At 35.8% G+C, this 24,126-nt stretch overlaps 1 protein-coding gene across 3 annotated transcripts; it reads right to left on the bottom strand.

Moving 5' to 3' along the window:
- Positions 1 to 1,672: 1,672 nt before the first annotated feature.
- On the bottom strand, positions 1,673 to 22,776 carry LOC145694387 (uncharacterized). 3 transcript variants are annotated; one of them, XM_081770566.1, is made up of 7 exons: positions 22,532 to 22,776; positions 18,960 to 19,105; positions 16,021 to 16,272; positions 13,772 to 14,174; positions 8,881 to 9,065; positions 5,419 to 5,584; positions 1,673 to 3,790 (listed from the first exon to the last, which is right to left on the bottom strand). In XM_081770566.1, exons 1-7 carry the CDS (start codon positions 22,590 to 22,592, stop codon positions 3,306 to 3,308), a joined length of 1,698 nt encoding a protein of 565 aa, XP_081626692.1. In that variant the 5' UTR covers positions 22,593 to 22,776; the 3' UTR covers positions 1,673 to 3,305. The 3 variants fall into 3 exon arrangements, with proteins under 3 accessions (XP_081626692.1, XP_081626698.1, XP_081626707.1); XM_081770572.1 differs by having other exon boundaries at positions 18,975 to 19,105; positions 22,532 to 22,775; XM_081770581.1 differs by lacking the exon at positions 16,021 to 16,272 and having other exon boundaries at positions 18,975 to 19,105; positions 22,532 to 22,775.
- Positions 22,777 to 24,126: the final 1,350 nt, after the last annotated feature.

The raw sequence follows: 24,126 nt of genomic DNA, 5'->3' as shown, positions 1-24,126 counted from the left end.
ACCTAGATGCTATGTTTCAATGATTCGTTTTTTTTTTTTTTTTTTTTTAAATATAGAACTACATATTTTGATCGAATAAATTTAAAGTTCGTTGAATTAGCATTATAGAGTTCTTTAACGATAATCACTCCTTACTCTTCTAAAGGTTATGCTGGAGCATCTGAACGACGTGTCCCCGTGCTAATAAAAATTGTGTTATTTTCCGACGTTTCCAATCTCTGTTGATTTGAATAAATCAGTCACTGAACCGTGATACAAAAATTTCTCTAAAACCTAGTTTAAAATTAGCTCTTAAGTCTCCAGTAATTTTTGAGTGACCACTTAAAAAACACACGCATGAAGATGATGACAAGGGTTCACTGAAATGTACATTATTTGTTTACAATTGGGTACTTAATTTAATATAATTTCAATGAAGTATTCGTATATATCCTGTTATATCATTAAGTATTTATGTCCTTAGGGCGCTTAACTCATTACATGTTAACCTGCCTTAGGCACAATGATGTCTGAAAATTCGGAGCTACAATTTATTATGGAATTTGTAACAGACAAAACAAACTTAACTTTATGGAAATATAAAATTCCACTTCTTACATATAAAAAACGTGAAATAACATTATATGAAAATCCTTCAGCTGCCCAGGAATGACTGCTTAAACTTTATTCACATGAAATCTAATCTAAAGGCATTCGAAGTGTAACGTATAATATACCATCATTGTGAATAGTTAACGTATTGGGAATGAGTGTCAGAAGTTTTTCAGTTCGTAGCCAAAACGATTCACTCGTTTTGCGAACCTCAAACGCAAAAAAGTGAACATCAAAATCAATAGTTTCAAAAATGGAACAGAAAAGAAACACCTGCTCATCATTAGATACTACTATTTCTAGAATCTGCGCGAACACAGGTAGAAAAGTTGTGATATCGAGATCAACTGTCACAACAGACTTAATCATCAATTTAGCACCCTGTAACTTTACCCATCGTACAGAAAATAAGTCTGTAACTGTGCCATTCAAACTAAACTGATCTTGAATGATCTGGGTAGTTCTCTCTTTAACCGTTACTTTCTTTCCATAGGTAACGTGAGGTACGCGTGAGGTACTATTTGAAAAAAGAAAATCGTTTACCATTAGCTGATTTTTTATGGCAATAGTTTTGCATATGTTTATTCTGCTGCAAGACGTTCTAGCTGCAATTTTTGAGATTCTGTGCTTTGCCTCGAAACGCATCGTCCAAACTTGAGTGAGGGGCCCATACTTTAAAAGCATTTCTGGATAGTGAACAAGGAAATGAAATTTTGGTTTCAATGAAGTTTTCGTTAGATTGTGGTACAACTCATTCAATTATGCTATGAAGAATTTCAATTGCGAAATAGTTTCGGTGCTAACTCTCTGATTCAGTAACCTGTCCAAGACTCTACGAAGAGCTACATATAACTGCCATATGTTATGTTCTCTAGGTATATAGTACCCAGCAATTAAACCAAAGTATCTCACGAACGTCAGCATTTCCGATGCAGAGGCTTTAAGTTTGATCGTGCTACCTTCATGTGATAATATATTTGAAGGCTTTGAACCAGAATCAGGGCCATAGTCAAATGTAGATATTGTAGCGAGCAAAATATGTATGTCAACAAGTTTGGACTCTTGTACGATTTTATGTATAATGTAAGTCATTACGTAAGTACAACATCCTTCTAAATAATCGTGAACGATGTCAACTGAAACATGTTCAAAGGGGTTGAACCCATGTAACCCAAAGAAAGCACATCTCTCTTTTATACCACTCTCTGATGGATCATTTAACAAGACAGATGTCTCATAATTATCCAAATTCCTCAACAAAGTCATGTCTTCGAAGTACATTTGCTGTGTCAATTGTCTATTAGCCATACATATTCTACAATAATGATTCGCGTTAAAATTTTCTACAAAACCTAGAATTCCATTCAAACCGAGATTGTCACCAGTTAAACATACTACATGGAACTTTATAACTCCTGTGAATACATTAGTTGTTACAGAAATACCAGTATAATGCAAATCATTCAGTTCATCAAAGACTTTCTGAAATACAACTTTATTACCAAATGTTATTCTATCAGATGAATGGAATAGCGCTAGTAAGAAAATATTATTCAAGCGTGAGACATAGTGGTTAGGCAAAAAAGGCAGGGATACATAAATTGCCCCTAATTTGTGAATCGTAGCGTGACTGCCCAGTGGGTTGCTAACTTCAAAATCATCAAAAAAAACTACTATTGGGAGATTCAAATGACTCCCAGCATTTTGAGAAACAATATTTTGCCAGATCTTTCCTTGGATGATGTTTTCTACACTATTACCAATATTATTCAAATAATGGAGGTGTTCAAACATATCCTTTACTATATCGTTCACTGACATGAACTTTTCCAGCACAGCCCGGATTGGAATGATTTGCATGGTGCAAGGAACTGGCACTAACGTCCCACCAATATGTGAACCTCTTGAATCCATCCGTTGACCAATAGTGACTTCTACCGGAGGTATGTATGTTCCATTATTTTCAAAAAACTTCATTCGTTTATATTCAGATTTGACTACTGATAAACTGTCAGCATAGTCAGATAAAACTTTATTTACGCCATCCTCTACATTGGGTGAATTATGGTCTCTACGAATTACTTCATGCAAATTGGACTGCAACATGTTTTTTGAAATAACCAAAAATTTATCAAGTTGTTCTATCACAAACTGCACCGTGTTACGCGGTATAGTCGGATTAGCATACAGTGAAGATACAAAAGATGCTACATGGTGTTGAAGTTCACTCTCGGCACAAGTAGTAACTCGGTCCACCGACTTTTCAACTGAACTGCAAGCGGTGTCACTTTGAAACTGATTTGGGTTCGAAGAGGAACACACAGAATGAGAGGTGGAAGCCTCGGCTGAATGCATTCTATTCAAATGTTTTCTAAGAGCAGCTATCGTTGTAAAATGTCGACAGCATGTCTCTTCACCACAGTGAAATTCACTGGAAGTAGCTAATTTCGGGCATGCATTTCGAATGTGTTTTATCAGCATGGAAACTGTTGCAAATGTCAGTGAACAACCGTAGCACCTGTACATGTTGCCTTGTATGAATGAAACATGAAATATTTTCCTCTAAATGATCTATCGCAATGTATAACAAATAGATATACATATAATATGTAACATATAAAACCTTTCTAAATATTACTTAACACACTAAACGATCATAATGGAAAAGAAATAATAGGACATATGAAAAAAAAAAAAAAACTTCACTCGAGGAATTAACTTAAAACCCCGATATCAGCAAGTAAGTTTTTTACGGACTGATTCGGCCGATCAAGAGGCGTTACAATTTGGTAGAGTGCTCTCTGCACAACTAACCATACGTGATTCGCTTCATAGCTGTAACTAGCTCCTGTTGCTTGGAAAATCTTGAACGTAATGTCCACGGCCTCTAGTAATGTTCCTACCTTGTAGTATATACTGTTTACGCAGCAAAATGCACACACTGGTGATACTGGTGATTCTCCAACTACGATGACTTGCGGTTGAAATGTCCTTCCCAACTGCTCTAACTTTTTCTTTCTTGCTAGTATAGCTGGCTGTACTTGTGATTCTGCAAACACGTGAAGAATAAACGCTTCTTTTATTTCACTTCTTGAAGGTTTCCACAGCGGCTTCCCATGACACTTTCTAGCCGGAGGAACAGTAAGCACATATGGTAAGAGAAGAAGTGCTACTGAGTAGCTGGTGCCAGGATCATCTTCTGAAAATAATAATAATAAAAAAAATCTATAGCTTCTCCATTGTATTAACTGTTTGAAAATCACGTATAAAAGGAACAGTTGATACATTTGAAATACATCATCACACGTCAGTGTATCATTCTTAGAAATGTTTCAAAAAGCGGTGGGAATATCCTAATAAATGTCACACGCTGCAAAATATGATCAAATAAGCAATATGGGTGTGTAATAGGAGTGGGGAAAAGTTCTAAGGACAAAACATTATGCTTGAGATTGTGCAGAGCGTAGAGAAAATGATGTAAACAGCAGTATTAAGGTAGCATTTTTTGAAATGGGTGCTGTCGGTCACATGTTGCGATTTTTTTCTTTTGTGTGTATGTGCGTGTGTTTATTTATCACCTGGCCTCAGTTGATTCGTACTTTCTTGGTATTTTGTTGGTGAGTGAACATGTGTGACCTCTCCGACTCACAAAGATGGCAGGTTGTTAGTGCCCACCTAGCTACCTAATCTCTTGGAATTCCCTTGGTCCCATTGTTGCTGTATATGAAATTGATTAGCAGGTGTATGCAAGTATACCTAGTGGTCCAGACATCGTTTTCTACACGAGATGACATTTTTCACGACGACATGGCGCCGTGTTACACACCTAGAAATGTGAAAGCGTAGTTCCCAACTTCACGTGCCACACTAGGGACCACAGTGGGTTAGTGGTACAGCGCTCATTTCTTGCCCATAGGGTTCCTACTCTATTCTTATTAAATAATTTTAATTTATAAACAAATTTGTAACGAAAATCGACGGATTTTACTCCTCAGACCTGATGGGGCAGTCCACGTTGTAAAAAAGTGGAGAATGAGAGATTTAAAAAACAAACTCATATATTAAAATAAATTGAAATTTTTGAGTTTTACGTCCCACGGGTATGCCAGCTAGGCTCAAGGAGACAGTGATGATGAGGAATGAATGAAATGGTGGGATGAAAAAAGTGGGAGGAAACGGGAAAACCCCGAGGAAACCCACGCACACGATGTTTGTCCACCACAAAGTTCACTTGGCGGGAGCAGGGTTTGAACCCGGGACCTCATGCAGCAGAGGTGAACGCTCTACCACTGAGCCACCGCGGCCCCTCATATATCATATTAGTCATATATGAAAGATATATGAATTACTATAATTTAGAACTGTTAATTTTTTCACTCTCCCCTAGTAAATTATTAGCGGACGGAAATTTCCTTCCAAATTTTTTATGTGGAGGTGTTTCTGCCAATCTTCTCAGGATTTCTCACCGTGGTCCAAGCTATGAGCCCAGTTGGGCAGAGCTAATAAACTTCAGTTGTTTGGACTGAAGTAAGCAATTTCGATATCATTCTGGTGCACCTTACAACAGGGTGTCTATTGGAGTTGACTCAGTGCCACATACAACTACATACTACGATATTAATTAAAAGAATGCAAAAACACCAGTGGGTGAAAATCGAAAGAAAAAAGTGTTTGTTTTCTGGATGTTATCCCTTCTAGAATGCCTGTCGTAATTCACGTATGGTATGTTGCTGTTAGTTCCCATGCTTTCAATTAAAGACATAAGGGGTATATATATGTTCAACATTGCACATTCAAATTTGTTTCAGAATTTTTGCTCGGTCTTACCTTTAATCAAATGTATGTACGACTCAATTTCCCTCTTGAACTGATCATCTCTCGACGCCCTACTCTTCCCAACTGCTAGTTGAATAATGTTGCTATGAAGCTGGGCAATACCTGAGAAGAGGCAATTATCCTTTCCAGGATACAAGAAACCGAAATCTTGAAGCAACTAAAATAAAGGAAGGAAAGAACATTATGCAAAACATACGAATATAATATTAAGAATCAGACTTAAAAATACAAAATTTAAAAAAAATGTAAACATTACATATATATGCGCAGTGAGACAGTTGCAATATACAAACTCTACTTAAATGTCTAATGTCGTGGTCAAAATGAATGTACAGATTATTATGCAGTTACTTCCACCAGTGTGGGGAAAATGCCCTCATTTATGCTGCATGTATGTACTGATTTAGCAAGTATGATATATAGTCACGTTTACCCTAATTTGATCCCACATTCCTTGAAGAAGAAAAACCTAGGACTACAACTAAATTGTGGTGATTCAACTATTCAAAAGTAATCGAACTTGAGTACGTTTCTCCTCTAAGTGAATTGATTCAAATCACTTTTACACACTATTTTCAATATTTTTACAGTAGTAAGGGAATGTCTCTCTAATAGGAATGAAAACAAGAGCAAACTTCGCATTTGTAAAGAGATTTCCATTACGTTTTTAAAGAAGACCAGTAACAGCACAAAAAACTCACGAATATTTCGGTCACTGTTTTTACATTATTTCTTATTTACTGATACAAAGAAGTTGTGTAACCTTTCCCAGGAATATACTCGTATAAGCCCGGATGTTCCTAATTTAGCAAAGACCGACTTAAACCACAATCAACATACTGTCTATACTAATATACGTACAAACGTACATTTAGGATCTTATGCATAATTATTTTGCAGGCTACTTACGGGCTACGTTCGGGACACTTGATAATTTGCGTTGAAGAGTTCTAACGCAGGGTTAAATAAGCCCGCAACCTTCCCGGAAGTGAGTAGATGACTGGGGGTGCTTCAACGCGTCATTTGCTAGCCCACAGCAGTTTCTGTTGTATAAAATGCGTATGCTTCGTGCAAACCAAATATTTCAATATATTAATAAGTTTATCGAATTTGTTATGCTTATTAAGCGATAATGAATTACATATTTTGTGGTAAGCAATTTAAAAATATATCCCGATTCTTGAAATAAGATTGCAAGATATTTTGCTTCTGCTAGTACAAATATTGAACACAATATCAAAGAATGGACTAATAAATTCTACCTGAAGTAAAATAAGCTAGTGATACTTGGTGTTGGAACATTGGTTAGATTATATTTTAGATTAGCTTGAGAATAACGGGGACCAATGGTAATTTCAGGGGTCGGCCGGGAGGAGTTTCTTCTCGAGAGCCATGAAATTCCCTCGGAACCATATATCCTATTACGCTCAATGTGGATTTCCAGTATTACTAATACATTTCATCTCCAGTATAAGAAAGTTTCACACCACCAGGAAAAAAAAAAAAGTTTGGAATCATCACTGATGGAAAAAATTGAATCTGCAATTATACATATTTCATCGTGAAAATGTTATTTTAATGTCTGTTACATCCTTTTCCCTGTTAGCGTTTGTCTACATTTCCCAGTTAGGACAGGTAAAGTTGAGGGGCGCTATCATCCATTTTTTTCACTCATGATCATCGAACGTCTTCTGCATTCTTAGTTTCTAATATGTCCACCAGCTGCGTACATTTATAATATGCTTGTAACTTATGTTATAAATAATAAGTGAGAAAACCACGCACGAATCTGTGCTAAGTGGCCAACAAAAGCTACGTTTGCATTCATTCCGATTCCAAGAACGGCACAATTTAAGGGATCGCGCGTGATTTTGTCCGCGGAAGTTAGGCACGTTAGCTATGGTGGTGTGTGCATAAAGAAAGACAAGTATGGAAAACAGTATGGAATATCCTTCTGTTTTGCACTGCAATTGCTCAAAATACATTCGTTACTCATATAAGTAATCTGTAATTATAGAAACAGTTTAAAAGTATGGTTCATAATTATGTAACTATAATGAAAGACTAGCTTGTAGTGACCACGTACTACAGATTGGTGCATATTTTTCGTACTTATTCGCTTACACGTATATCCACCATCACAAATTCGCCTGTTCCCTGTGGATGCACCTCGACTATAGCCCTCCAGCTTCACCTTGGCATAAACCGTCATAGATGCAAAAATAACATGCATTAAGCACCTTGCAAAGTTTGGTGCATGGCTTTTAGACTTGTGGCTTTCACTATATATATTATAAAATTGTATGCAACTTGATAACACTAGGCACAAGTAGATAATAAGTTTCACGCTCTTTGCATGACATTTTGCTAGCAAAAGCCGTATTTATAAACATACATTTTATGCCCTCCTAAGGTTAACCTTTACTGGAAAATTGTTTAGAGAATATATTCTCGAAAATACTATAAGCTGATTTTGTCAAGAAGGCACAATATGTATAATTTATTTCTAGTGGGATCTCTATTGTAAAGCTATAGCTTCACAGGTTTGCTAGTTATTTTTTTCTGATAGTTAACAGACTTTACCTGAAAATTAAAAAAGAGCCTTATTCCTAATATACACCATTTATTTTTCCGCTACGATTTTATATTTCAAAAACAAAGTTCCGAACATTTATTTAAGTTTTTATATATATATATATAATATATACGTTATCTATGCAGTTGGTGCTTGCAATGTTAATGCTTTTTTTTTTTTTTTTAAACAAAAGTTTAGCTTCGCCCGAGGTGTGGCTAGACCAACAAGCCTTCAGTGTTAACTATACCTGATTGATCATTTTGGAAGCTTTCTGCATTGCACAATTAAGAAGGTTGAGGTATCCCACAGTTTGTCTAGGGGACCCCTACATGGTAGACTATGCATATGACCCTTAAGTTGATTTAGGTTTACGGAGCTGATGTAAATTTTCAAAAACTGCAGCACAAACGAAAATGCAGGTTGGTAGAAACCATCTTCTTTAAAGATACGCCTTGGGTTTAACCCGGTTCTTTTAAAATATATTTCTTCATTTAGATTACATATAGGTAGGAAAAAAATGATCTACCTTAACGTTCTTATGTAACAGCGAGGTTATAAAGGGCGGAATCTACTGCTTACAGTAACATACGAACTGCTACTCAGTTTGCACCGTAGATAAATTTCGTGACCCCACCGCGAATCGGTCATGGGACCCCTTAAGTACAGGGTTGAAAGTAGATACAATTAACCGAGATAGATTGAGTTATACGCAAAAGTTACAATGAAGTTCACACGATTTGTAGCATGGCATTTATCTTTTTTTTTTTAACCAATTAGTTCTTTTCTTTTAACGAAAACAATTGGTTTAAATCAACCAACAATGGTAAAATGCCTCTTTCTTACAAGTTAATAAGATTGTCAATTATAGCTTTACATACCAGTCTAAATCCTTCTGGTTGCTGCAATGCTGGAAATCGTGTGAGATAATCATTAATGGTACACTCACTATCTTCTATATCTTGCATTCGTTTCTTAACGGTTTCATTCCAGTGTAGTTCGACCAGTGTCCACGGCTGAACGTTGGTCTCCAACCATCGCAGTTTTTCCAGTATAACCTCGTCAACTGAAAATAAAGACAGATGTACATATAATCTGTGTACACTACAAACCAACATACAAGCAGCTAGAAAGATGTTAACGACCACTACGAATTGACGCTCAAACTTTTATGTCGATATATTACTATGTTTGGGAAAATGGAGGGGGTGATATTAAAATAAGGAGATAGGTAGAACGAAAAAGAGTAAGGATTCGAATGAAATTCAGGCGTACTTAGTTAATTAAGAGTAAACGAAAACTGCGAGTCGTTTTTTTTTTTTTTTTTTTAAATCTTTGCAACTGTTTTAAACGCCAACCCCTATTCCAAAATATCGCTAGCGTAAGTTTTAGGGTATGAAGAAGCAGAAATGGACATTGTTAGTTCCCCATGCTAACAAAAACAAGCGTTTAAACATTCGCTGAATATCCAAACTACTTCATAAACTCTGAAAGAATACCGCCAACAAACATCGGGCGGATTGAAATGTCCCGATATGACCGCTGGAATTGCTGTGTCCTAGCATGGAAAACAAAGAGAAAACGCCCTCGGCGCCACCTTTAGGTTCCCTGCGCCCTAGTCGTTGTAATCTGCTAGATACGCCCATGTCGGTTACGGCCGATTACATCGGAGGAGTAGTTTGTCTGCTTAATTTTGAAATATTCTAAAAACAAAATAAAATTCGTGGTAGTTTTAAATGTCCGTAGAAGACAGAAAAATAGTAAGGAACTGACTCCAATCCAAACAATTAACAAAAATAAATAAATAGATAAATTCAAAATTGAGGCCTATTCCGGAAGAAGGGCACATAGGCCTATGCCCTTTTTCCGGAAATCATTTAAAACGAACCGCCATGTTATACTGTAGGTGCTGTGAAAATTTCATCTCGATATCATTATTTTTGGCCGCCTGGCAATATTGTTTTTGTAAGCCTTTGCACCACAGTTTTGGCGCACAGCTTACATTCAGGCTCTAGCAGCGGTTATTACTGTGCTCCTTGCTATATTATTAACCTAGAAATGTGGCAGTAATTTAAAATGGATACTGAAAGTAAACCTGTGTATAAGACGCGTGTAGTTTATAGTAACATGAATTTGAAACGTGAAGAATCAAAGAAGCATATCTAAGAAGTGATAGAGAGTCACCTGCAGTTATTTCCAAGTGATTACAGTCATTATTGTGGACATAAATCAAAACTGAAATATTTTGAAAACTCACAGCTTAACAATACGGCATTGTACACAATGTTTCAAGGATACTATAAGGATAAAACCGATGAAGCATTGACACTATCGTATGTGAAGTACTTTAAAATGTTTAAGCAGCCGTTTAGATATGGATTTTTGAAATCTAAAACTGACAAGTGTGACTTTTGTGCTGAATGTGACGAAAAACAGATTAGCTATCCTAGTGACTCATGTAAAGTTCATTATCAAGTTCACAAAAGGAAAGATGATAGACGCAAAACTTTGAAGGACGAGTTTATTTCCAAATCACAGGCAACTAATAGTGAAGGTAAACTAAGTCCATCTCCTTTAGTGTTGGAGTTTGACTGGGGTCAGAATTATCGATGCCATGGTTAAAAGCCATCATTACCTTTCGACAGAATCCATCTCCTTTTGAACTGACAACGGATAAAAATTTTATTAAGGATTTTGAGACAGCTCTTGCTCCTTCCTTTCGTTCCAACCCAACACCAAAAACTCCAACGTATACCACTATGCAGTATGTACGGTAATGATGAAGTACACTCTATCAGGCGTTCTGCTGTATTCTAACACGTACATGCCAACATGTATCCCATTTTATTATCTTTCAAAAAGTACCCTTTCGTTGGAGTGAGCGAACATAAACAGAAAGATGTTCGGCCCTTAATGAAGTTTTTGTCAGCTGAAGACAGCGACCTGATTCAATGCATATTGAATGAGCACGAACAGGACTAAATCCATAACACATTTATTACCATGTGTAATAGCTTATGTGATTTATTTTAGAATAAAGTAATTAATGTGATGCATTAATAGTATGCTGTTTCTTCAACCAAACAGGATTTTCGAAAAAAAGGGCACATACCATTTTATACAAATACGTTTATAAATATGTAAAATAGTATATATTTTTCATTTAATACAGCCTATTTATTAGTCAAATAGGTCTTCCTTATTAAAAAACCTGTTATAGGTATTTGCAAGCGTATGTTATTGTTATATACTCTGATAAAATCTTTAAGGCTCTTTTTCTCCATTCACGGAAACGGTCTATGTGCCCTTCTTCGGGAATAGGCCTCAATTCCGACATTCTGAAAAAAAAAAACTGCCAAAATCCCAAAATGAGCTCACAAAGACATGCTCACCACAGATGTGCGCCGCGTTTCTAGAACGTAAGAGGAAATATATGTAAAGGGAGAGGCGTGTTATCTTATAGTAGTGGGAAGTCAATAATAAAAGTTTGAACATCGTCTCTATTAATTTTCTCCTTGCACTTAACAGATTCCGAAAGTGCGGAAACGAAATCGCAGAAAACAACAAATATTGCATCCTCCCAAATCAACACATACACAGACACACACTCATACATACAACACGTTGTCTACTACACACCAGACACACACAACGCAAGTCACCCACTTGAAATAATTGTTGGACTTAAGGGGTAAAAGATTTCCTTGCCGTTCGGCAGTAAGAAATACTTAAGTGTAAGTTATATCTTTCATGAAACAGTTTTAGTTGAAATACTATCCGCATCAGTGAAATGCTATCATTCAGTTGTGCATGAAGAACGTAGTAGAGTAAAAAAAAAAAAAAAAAATCCATGTACATGCAGGTATATACTGATGAGAAACTACTTTAACACTACATCTGAATAATAAGCAGTTGTTCCCATTACTAACATTCACTAATGCTGTTGGTTTCTATCTAAAGACTACCTTTCCTTCACTGCAACTTGTAACAAAAATGAACCAAATAACTTTTCGCTCTCAACACGTACCGATTTGTTCAATTTCGTCAGCAGCAAATACAGTTATCGCAAGACGTCGAAATCTCACACGCACTCATCATTACACATGTACTTACATTAACCGTAGCCTATACTGAAATAAAATAACATGGGGCTATTTATCATTGGTGTTGGGTCACGACATTTTAATGTCTAAAAACTCTTACTCGTCGATAAATTATTTGTATTTATATTTATTTATTATCATTATAGTACGTTATAGCCACAACACAGTCAAACACAATTTAACTTTATTCATTTTTACACATGTGGATCCCCTTGCAAAAAATTTCCGCCACGAAAACTGCACTGTTATTTTTCTAAAATAAATATGTAAGTGAGTAAATGTTAGCCAGGTAAATGACATGGTTAGCATTTACAACACGAAAACACACACTCACTTTTCTGCAATCTCGAAATCACTGGATTTGCTAGCACTCCTTTCTTAAATTTAGTAACGCATTTATACCTTTTCTACACTCACTTCCCTTTTACTAACACACTCCCAACACGTTAAGATTAAATCCCTACATCAAATCAACAATAGCATAATACACGAAAATGAAAAACTTCGTAGCTCGAAGTAACCAAAGACCTTTATATATATATATATATATATATATATATATATATATATATATATATATATATATATATATATATATATATATATATATATATATATATATATATATAAAGCGTATAACAACTGCATATCATCAGCTATTTATCATGCTCTCCGCATAAGTTTGATGAAAATGGTTCTATTAAAGACAAAACAATAACATTGAGCGAAGGCTAACAGATGGCACCCGTGTCGGAACAGTAGACAACGATCATACATACCTTGTACCCAACAATAAATTTTGCACTTGCACACTTATATTATAGTTTCACTAAATGGATGCCACGGGCTACATTGAATTTACATAATTATTAAAAACACTCGCGGCATAAATATTTCAATCTCTAAGTTGCACACATTAAAAGAAATGAGGTTAAAAAAAAAGCTCTAATAAATACGACATATCATTGACCTGACCTTGACCTTGTGGTGGACAAACCGTGCGCGTGGGCTTTCTCGTAGTTTTCCAGTTTTCTCCCACTTTCTTCATTCCATCATTTCATTCATTTCTCATTATCACAGCCTCCGTTAGCCTCGTTGCATAATCGTGGGACGTTAAACTAATTATTTAATTTCATTTCATTTCAAAACCAAATGAAAGAATAAAAAGAAGAACTAGTTTGTTACACAACAATTTCCAGTACAATTTCATTATTTCAAGTATTAATACAAATTTCCAGTAGATTTCTAGTATTTCAAACACTTCTAGTATCAGTAAACACCCTGATCAGCATAAATTATTTACTTCAAATGAAACGTCAAATTTCCAGAACATATTAGCATTGAAACGTATATTTAATAATCCAAACTAGCTGAACCTACATTCTAATATGAGAATGAACTTGCTTGTCAATTCCTTACTATATCTATTCATGTCCCTTTGCACATATCTGTCAGATGCAAGTGAAGGACAGATGACTCGCAAAAGGAATGAACTGCTATAGATACTGAATTTTAGTATTTACAATTATAACATTGTCGCTAGAGCCTACTTTCCATTCTATTTCGTTTCTGATAACACGAATAATCGACATTACAACGAAAAAAGTCAAAATTAAAAAGTAAAAGAGAGTATAAAAAGCAAGAGAGTAAATAACTATATATTACTTACCTACGTCATTTTCGCATACTGTGCTCGATGTACAGGGAAGTAAAGATGGACTCGAACGATCCTTTGGGCACTTGACTTCTGTTTCTCTCAATTTTCTACGACGAGTTACGTAGGCTTCATATAATAATCCGCTCGCATTCCTCTTTTTTTGGTGTTGTGTCGCTGGCAATGAAGGAGTAAAATATAACGACGGGCTCTCCTTGGGAAAGATTATGGAAATCTGAGAAGCTAGTTCGGCAAACTCTGCACTCACAATTTTCTTCTCTGGGTGAACAGTAAGTATGTGTAAGATAATAAGTCTTGTTAAAAGTCGTCTGTCAGCCAATTCAAGGAGACCTCCCTTTTTTTCACCTACTTTCAGAATACCTCTACCATCGATTGATCCTAGAAGAATACTTGACACCTATATGAAATAAAAGAAGTTACTGAATGTCAACGTAAGTAATAATAAGCATGAAAACGGCAGTTCAAGTAATATAAATTCCACTTGAAGCAACTGTTCTCCAAAAAGAAGCACTACGCATGTACGAAGAAGGTAATCGTGGTTCCGAAATGTTTAATACAAATAAATGGTCACGTCCTTCAGTTTTCGTATTTGTATTTCCATACCAACTTTCTAAATAAATAAGCTTTTAAGCATAATTAAGAAAATACTAGTGTAAGAATAGTTTATTGAAGTTTAGACCTACCGCTATTAAAGGATAATATATATATATATATATATATATATATATATATATATATATATATATATATATATATATATTGTGTGTGTGTGTTCTGCTATAATGCATTTGCACAATATGAGAGAAAGATCCGAGTAAGGGATACAAAGTACATCAACTGGAAACCAACTTCCATATTGTCGAACTGCTTGACAGGAAAACTCAACGAGATGCAATTAAACTATCTTCCTACTACTAACATATCAGCTCTTTTCAAAAGAAACGTTCCATCAAATGGATCCATCTATTTGTCGATTTGTGCTTTTGGTGAAGGAACACGGGATTCTCACATAGCCTCTCAAATAATGTTCATGAAAATGTATTATAATGTTTGAGGATTGCTTGACTTGGTTAGAGAGGACGCTACTCTTAACCCTACGTGTGTCACGTAACACCGTAAAACGAGGGAGGGTTAGAAATCTCTGAACTATTTTATGGATCATGAACAAATTTTACAAAATGGTAGAGACAAAAGTTAGAACACTCTATTCAAACCGGAAGTGAAGTTAGCCATTTTCAGTTTACCATTGATCACCACAAAGCAAAAACTATAAAAGATAGCGAGCAACTGGTTTCTGCAATCAATCAAGCATTTCAAAAACATATTTCACCTTATGTAGAGTCGTTTAGACGTATGATTAGCGTCATTCTAAAGATCTGACTACTGCTGGAAACAAATGTTAGTCGAACTCTTTAGTATGGCAGTAATCACGCGTCAGAACGACTCTGCATAAGGGCCATTACCTCCATCCTCAATATTCAACTACAACTGAAAATGGTTCAAATCCAATACAACTCCCGGTTTCAATGTTAACTGATCAAATATCATACCATAAAAACTAAACTCCTTTACGTGGTGTACCACTTGCTATTTCCTATTCTCACAATATACTTTAACATTAGGGAAATGCTATTAAAATATTTCCCGAATTACAATTATAATGTTATGGTACTACAGATATAAATTTATTTTATTGTTCCAAGCTACAGAGTAAGCATTTTGTCTTATTTTACTTTTCAAAAGTCATTATTGGTTAGTCTGAATCAAATAATCTTGTTTTTGCGTTGGTTTTTCCATGTAGTATAGTGACAGTTTATACCAAGGGAGGGTACTTTGTGTCTACGACGAAACCTTTTGCATAAACTGTGGGTTATTTTTCTGGAAAATAAAATATTGAGATACAAAATAAACTTTTTATTACTTTTGACACAAAATCTGAGTTATGACATGATACTAAAGAAACATCATTATGTGTTTTTCTTAACAGTTGAGATTTTGAAACCCAACTTGGCACATATAGGGTTAATCTCGACTTTAAAAAGAGTGGTTCCCGTAAAAGAATCCATGTAGCGATGATTCAAGGAACTTTTAATATTTATACAGCAGAAGAAACTGATCAGATATGTAGTTCTATATAGAGCGCAATAAAAAAATGCATAAATATGAAAAAGGGCCAGTGAAACGTAGCGTACATTTTTGTATCTTTGAGTGCTAAACTCAGTATAATCTCAAGCTCAACTTACGTAATTTTTGTCGAAGAGGTTGTTACTAATGGATGTACAACAATCCAAAGGCCCATGGGTTTTTAGCAAAGCAGTGCGTCCTTTTTCATCTCCATTTCTTGATTCTTTCGTTTCATATGTAAGTGACACCTCATTCGACTCAGGTGAACTAATTTCGATTGATTCACGTGAAGTTGCTTCTTCTTCTGTTGCTGTCGCAAGTAGTTCAGCAATGTCTGCATCACTATTGCTCTCGAAAATATATGAAGACTTCTTGAAAAGAAATAATAAAAGATTAATCAAAGAGGAAACTACAGACTGACTTGAGAAAATTACAGCACTGAGGCAATGTTTCTTAATTTCAAATAATCACCTGATAAGAAATACATATTTCTTTTGCTTATCATTTTATCATTGTGCTTCATAGATATGTAAGTCGAATTCATAAGTATAAAGGGTTTGCAAAAATCGTGTTCTTTAACCCGTTTCTGCATGATTTTTTTTTCTTTTAGCGAAAAAAAATAATCAGTATTGGAAATCCTCATATGGGAACTTGAAAAATGAATTAAAACTTGAATTTGAGATTTTGCACTTAATTCCGAAGAGAAATAATAAGTAAGTGCCATATATGATACACTTACAACTCACAAAGAACAGGCCAGATGACACCAAAATCTCTTCTTCATACACGTCAATATCTCACGCAGCAAACAAAACAGTCATTTGATGCCTTTGATAAATCACAGAAAATCTAGTGAAAAAAGGGTATATGCCATATATGGCACGGCATGCGGTAAGGGGTTAATGAAGTAATGTATACAAGATACGAGTTTTGCTTGCTGTTTCTTCGTTGTTTTTCTCTCTCAGTTTTTAATTTCATTAAATTCAACCTTATTTTTACTTTTATTAGTAATTTTCTCATTTAGGCTAACAAGATGCCCAATGTAAATTGTATTCAAATTAAAAGTCCTCCGAAGAGATTTTCAGTATTTGTATTTTCTAATTATTGTTGTGGAATGTACAGTGGAGTTGTAAATCGGAAATAATGGTCCAAGATAGTTACTACACTACCCAGCACAAGTACAGTATGAAATCAAGACAATACTGGATGTTAAAATCGACAATACTACTTGAATAATTTGTTTACGTACAAATTCAGGAAGAGGGTATTATGCCTTCATGTTCTTCTTAATGAATGTAGGTTTATTCACTGTATCTCCCCCGCTTATTAAATATTGATAGTGAAACGCTTGAAATCCCCATGCCTGTCTCGTTTCCGCTTGTAATTGAAACATGACACAATAAAGCAACAGTGGCCCCGTGTGGCGTAGTCGCAAACGCTCTCTCCTTTAGTGTGAACGGTCGCGGGTACGATTCCCGGTGAGACCACTAAGTCGAAAAAGTGTAAAAGGCTTTTTCAGGCCAACCATCCTGAATGGAGTTTTCCTCACTCTTACCAGGCAAATGCCGGGATAGTACCTACCATACAGGTCCTTGCTTCCCCAACCTTTTCTTCCTTCCCTTTCCCCGGATAGTGTGCTCGCCAAGGGATATCATTCCTTATACGTGACGAGCTAAATGGCCGTAGATGCCGAAAGCCCAGAAATATAATTCCTAATACTAAAACGAAGAAACAGTGCCAACTTATTTTTATATATAAAGTCTAAATAGAAAATTCCATGTCACTTAAATAAACCTGAGATAGAGTATCCTATTTTCATAATTGATATCTCCTCTCCTCTTTTGTTCCCATATCTAAATAAAAACTAAAAAAAAAAACCTAAAACACAGGTCAGATTATTTTAAAAGAGAAGTCCAAAAACAAAATTTTAAGTCTTATTCTCACGGGAATCGGTGACATAGATAATAATAAAATTACTGAAATGAAGTGCTTAGTTTAACGTTCCATGTTTATGCACCAAAGTTAAGGGAGACCGTGGTGATGAGAAATGAAATAAATGTTGGAACAAGAAAGTGGGAGGAATTGGAAAAAGCTCGAGAAAACCCACGCACGCAGTGTTTGTCCACCACAAAACTCACTTCACGGCAGCTGGGATCGAACCAGGGACGCCACGAAATAAAGGTAAACTAACTATCACTGAGCCACCGCCGCCCTCATATTAAAATGATTGTTACCTGTATTTCAACTCCTTCGCCGTCGAATTTCCAAAATTCCTTCCTCGTAAGTTTAAGACATTATACGTGGAAAATGCATATATTCATACGCTGGATTCCCTGACTCTTTTAGATAAGTCAGAAGCCGTGCAATCAAGGAGATGTTGCAATTCAAAAAATAATTTTCATTTCCAGAAAATATTACACCAAATGATTTGTAACAATAAACGACCAACAAAGACGTAATAACAATACACATCATCTATCTATTCTATATATATAAAAGAGAACGTACAAAATCCTTTGTCCGCTCATCACGCTAATACGGCTGAACCAATTTCTTTCATTTTTGGGGGGTTATTAGGATTTGGACCCTAGATGGTTTTTATCATATCACTTTAATTTTTAATTACCAGTGTCTTGAGATAATTGACCACTCAAGTGTCCATAACGTACAAATCCTTTGTTATTAGTTCATCATAGGTAAAAATAAACGTATTTATATGCAACCCGCATGACCGTGTCACTCGGCGGGTTAACATAAATGACAGGCGATATACAGCGGAAAATAGCTTGAATCTTCTGTTTAAAATTTTTTAATTGATTTGCTTATTTTTACAGACACTTTTACAATATGCCAGCACCGGGATGACCGCAGCGAAGCGGGGCGGGTTAACATAAATGACAGGCGATATAATGTTAAGATTTACTGCAATCTTCTATGGTTTTTATCATATCACTTGAAAGCGAAAAAGTAAAAATTATCTAAGTAACAAAGTTTATTGCGTTCCGGGGTGACCGCAGCGAAGCGGGGTGAACGCTGCTAGTAATAAAATAAATCTTACAATACTGGAAGGTACCTCGTCATTCATAGAAGACAACCACTCGTTCCATTTTGCTCTGAATATCGCTCTTAATCCAACTTTTGGAATTAATTGTTGAAGATCAGAATCTGTTAGCACTTTTAATGCTTCCACATCGACATCATTTTCTATAAAAGAGCATGCAAATATGAAATGAATATTCGTTCTTCATATATATTGCAGTAATGTGATATGAACAGACTAAAAAATATGATACCGGACACTCGATGCAATTCAAGATCTTCAGCTTACAAACTAACCTACTGCTTCAAATTCTCCTGTAAGTTTACGAAATTCTAACTACTTCCGGTCCACAAAGGGAGGTTACTAACTTTAAGAATTAGTACATAATGTAATATTTTCCTTTAAGATTATAGCGAAGAAATGATAATCCTCACCGATACCGACTTCCCTCATGAGCCACCACTGCAACTGAGTATAACTCCTAGTTCACTGAATAGTGGATAAGGGAATCTTAATATTAAATCGACTGCAGATTACTACCTCTTATAGCAGTCTGGTGATATGAGGCATGTGTCTACAGCCAGGGTTGCCTTTTTCAACCGGCTTTTTTTTTTTTTTTTTTTTTTTTACGTTAGTTTAAAGCGGAGTAACCGTAACCTCTATTTTTTTCTTAATGAATAAAGATAATTTGAGGGTGCTGATTCAATTGAGCTCGGTCTCGACCTCGAGAAGTGACCGCAGCTCGGTCAAATTCGAGGTCGTATAGACCTACCAGTTCCACAAATGACTTACCAGTAGAACACGAATTATTTATAGTCTGCCCATTCAGCATTCCTCAGGCTTGATCTAAACCAAATGATGCAGCGCCTCTGAACATGGGACCGTGAGTTATGGAAATTAATATATGAGATTTTGATATTTTCAATTTAGTATAAATAGTCAAATATTCAGATTGATTTTGTAGGTGATTGTTCCCACAAAATTAAACCTACTTTACATTTGTAATATGAGGTAAAAATCGTAAACGTCTTAAAGGTTATCTGGTTTACATAGCTACAGTTAAGAGTAGATAACCGCCAGCGCCTGCATACTTTTGAAATGAAAGTCATCGAATGTGCGGAAAAAGAGCTAGTTTAACCTCGACCTCAAGTGGTACTGAGTTGTGGTCAGTTATCGAGGTCGAGACCGAACTCCACATTAACCTAAATTACTTTATTTACTTAGAAGGCATATGGAAAGAAATAATTTTGTTTGGTCTTAGCATTCTTATGCAACAGTGGGATGATGAAGAATAGAATCTACAGCTTCTGATCCACATTCCGTTTGCATCTGAGCCACAGGGCTCTAGCTTTCTACTTCCAACAATCGGTTCAAGTTACTTAGCGACCCAAAGTTAAATTTTGCACATTTTTATTATATGCGAATTACCCGAGTTGAGTTGATTTTAAGTTTAATGTCCTGTTAAGCAGCGAGGCTATATGAGACGTGGACCTACTTATTAACGTGGTATCCGAACCACATGAGCTCCCAGCGGGAATCGAATCCGAGGCCTTTACCTCCAAAGGTGCGTACACTAACTGCTTAGTAAAAAGGAGCTCCACGAATTCCTGTAGGTTCTAGAACGCTGCCCCCTCCCCCCATATAGGTTAGTAGTCAGGTCGGTTCCTTTCTGTACCAAAGCTCAATACCCAATTCACACAGTATTGCCAAGCGAGTGATAGCGAGGTAGTAGCCCAACAGGGCACATTGTTTTCTATATTTATTATAACTCAGTGGAGAGCGGGGTCAGTGTTCTAGACCTCTGCCGAATTACTGTACATGTTTGGCGAACTTCTGACACTATTTCACTTTATTCACCCATTCCCTCAAGATATCGCACTCTGTTGTGCAGACCTTTTTTGTCTGTTTTATAAATACAATTGATACTGTTTCATGAATACAAGAATGTTGCTGGCGTAGTGTTAGCGTAGCATATTTTCGAAGATTTATAGGTAAAATGGAATACTTTGTATAAAAGTACATATTTATAAGAAACAAATTTCTGCAGACGACAGAATTAAATACACAGCAATACAGCTGAATTGTAGGTTAACATGTCTAGGGTTACCAGTGTAAAATCATTACAAGTGCTTTACGGCGGATAAAATAAGTGAGTGTGTATGAAAGATGACCCTATTAAATGCTATTTTCAACCTGCGGTTTGTTTCTGCACAATGTACAGAACTGTATTTTATGTTAATAAGTGGAACGTTACTAACATGAACCCATGACAAGTGCTACTGAAACTCATACCATTGCCAAAACTCAACTTTTTAATTTTTACTGCATTTGCTTATGCGTATACCTACCATCGCTGTCGCGCCTGCTCCCTTCGGATACACACGCGCATGTCCACCAGCTTCGCCCTGTCCTGAATCGGTTAGATTGCATTAGTACTTTCTAGTGGCCACCTAGTACAGGTTGGTTTGAGTTTTTGGTAACACGTTGCCAGAAATTAGGAGGGGGAGTGGGAAATTAGATAAAAACAGGATGATTTGCAGGACACGTTAGTTGATATTGCTGTTTCGATGTTCAGTTACTCAAGAATATATCCTACACAATTTTCTGATGGCAGTACTGTAAAGATAAGTAGAAGTAACTTATGTGGAAAAAGAAAGGGCCTATGTTTAGCAGAAGGGGTCCAGCTCTTTCCTCTAAAAAATGTTATAATTTTGGTAATTTCTGTTCACATTAGGCTAGAATAGGGTAGGTTAGGTTAGTCTACGTAAGGTTCGATTAGTTTGTTAGGTTAGTTTATGTTATAATAGTGTATGGGTCCAGCATAATTTTCCAAAAAATGATAGAATTTCGCTTATTGCTACTAATATTAGGTTAGTTTAGGTTAGCTTAGGTTACTTTAGGTTAGATTTGGTTACATTCCGTTACGTCTAAGTACTTGCATCATTCATTTCTCCTGTAAATTTTGTGCTTTTTACGTGCTTCTGGACCCCTTGTACTAAACATATTGCAAAGAAAGTAAACTATTAGTAACAAAGATAGAAAACAAAGTACCCTGCGGGGTTCTAACCCATCTCCACTCGCTGACGCTCGTCCGGCAATACTATGTGAATTAAATATTGGTAACCTAACCTAATTTAACGTATCGAATCATAAAATGACCAAATGTGAGAACATGCTGGCTTCCTATCGCGAAACAAAGGTCGACTTTTTTGCAATATAGTGTTTATGCCATACATTCGGAAGCCGTATTTATACGCAAATCATAAAAGAAATGTAATTTTTCAATAATTACTTCTGGTGGCCTTCTTAAATTTTATATATGCTAAGTGACAAATTTTCATGTCGCCCGCCGCTGATGTTCTAGGGGATAATAAGGAAATTAGCGGAACGATTTTACTTTTTCAACAATAATATCGAGTGGTGCGCTAAAAGTGAAAACTGTTTTACACTGAATGTCACATGCTAGATTGACTGTAATAGTATAGGCTATTTCTACTCATTGGTATCTTTTAGTCAGTATTCTTTATAACAAAACGTACGTTTGTACAGTACCAAGCGAAAACAATAAAGCTGATGTAGATAAAACATACCTGCAAATATGGGAATAAGGTGGTCGAAGTTCCACTTACGTAGAATTTCGTCAACAGCCATACTTAACTTTCACAATGTTACTAATTTTGCCAGTGTTCAATCTTCTTTTATAAAATTACTCAAGGTAAAATTAACGAGACGAAAACTGTTTGTTACACGTCCGCCATTTGCATTTTTCCTGTAGAAGGAAAATCTGGAGCATTATGGGACATGCCTGTGACTGTGAAAAGTCTTGACAAAACTAGACTCTTGTTCTTGTGTACACACATTACTTTCTGTATCCTGCACGTCCGGACGGGGAACGTACATGATTTACGTCTATTGGCGGCAGTACAGATTGGTCGTGGCTAAGCAACAAACCAATACGTACCTAGGTGCAGAAAATCATTTGTGTGATACAGAATCCTTCTAAAATTCGTCAATCCAGATATTCTAGACTAAAATTCAGCAATTTTTCTCTCAGTGTGGGCGGCGAACTCAACATCGGTGATACTGGATGTCACGGTCCATCGAGGTTTAGCTGCACAGCGTGAGAAGCATACATTAAACAAGGTTGGACAAAGAATGTACAACTGAAGTTTCTAACCGCTAGTTTTTGTATGGAGTAGTTTCCGTGTTTACTTGGATGAATGTTCAATTATAACCAAGAGAAAGTATGGTTTTGTAGGACATCCGTGTATCTGTTGTTGAATTTAGACTTCTTGTGTTCCTTGAATAACTCGTCTATTTTGAATTAACAATACTGTCTGGATTTTACTCTCTTTGCTTTGGATAAGAGCCACATTCTTAATAATAAAATTATTTTGCACGATCATATAATTCAGCCCATTGATGATCCATAATTTCCATACTTGAAGATAAAATATCTTAAAAGTAAGTTTTGACTAATGTGCCTCTTTCCGGATGCCACCTTATTTGGAATTGTGCAGTCTACAAAGTGAATTTTAATTTCTATTATTAAGAAACAATAAGTTAGTTTCACACAAATGTTCATTTCCTAACAGATATTTCAGCCAAATGCTGGTCTGATCCGCTTCATTTTCTTATTTTTTCAAAGTACTAAATCAAACACTACTTTCCTTTCTGGATTTTCAATAAAAATCAAATAATATTTCTTGATCACCTGAGTAAGGTGACGGCACTTGCCGGCGTTTTTGCTACCGGGTTTAGTGATCTTTTGTAACCAGATCTAGTAACTTTTTTTCACAGGGAAAAATGAGTATGATTTCATTTTTCATACCGTTTTCTGATTACTCGTGTTACTTAGTACCATATGTTTTGATTTTTGTAAACTTTTACGACCACTTTTTTATGGCTCTGTTTTTGTAACAAGATTTCCAAGATTGTAACAAGATTTTGTAGCCACTTTTGGTTTCCATTTTAATAGAGATTACACTCAAGAAAGGCTACAAGCATTGTTTTCAACATAGTAGAACTATGAACATAGCAGCTGCAGACTATGAACACTATGGCATATTGGTACCAGATTTCGGACTTTTTTGTTACCAAATTTAGTCATTTTTGTAGTCTTTAAGACCACTTTTATAACAGGGAAAAACGAGTACGGCATATGTTTCATTACCTATTGAACGTA

Source organism: Thermobia domestica, chromosome 1 (assembly GCF_964235325.1).
Source record: "Thermobia domestica chromosome 1, izTheDome1.hap1.1, whole genome shotgun sequence".
In the NCBI taxonomy this organism is placed as follows: domain Eukaryota; kingdom Metazoa; phylum Arthropoda; class Insecta; order Zygentoma; family Lepismatidae; genus Thermobia; species Thermobia domestica.
The sequence above is the reverse complement of the archived record's forward strand: the minus strand, read 5'-3'. Positions and strand labels throughout refer to the sequence as shown.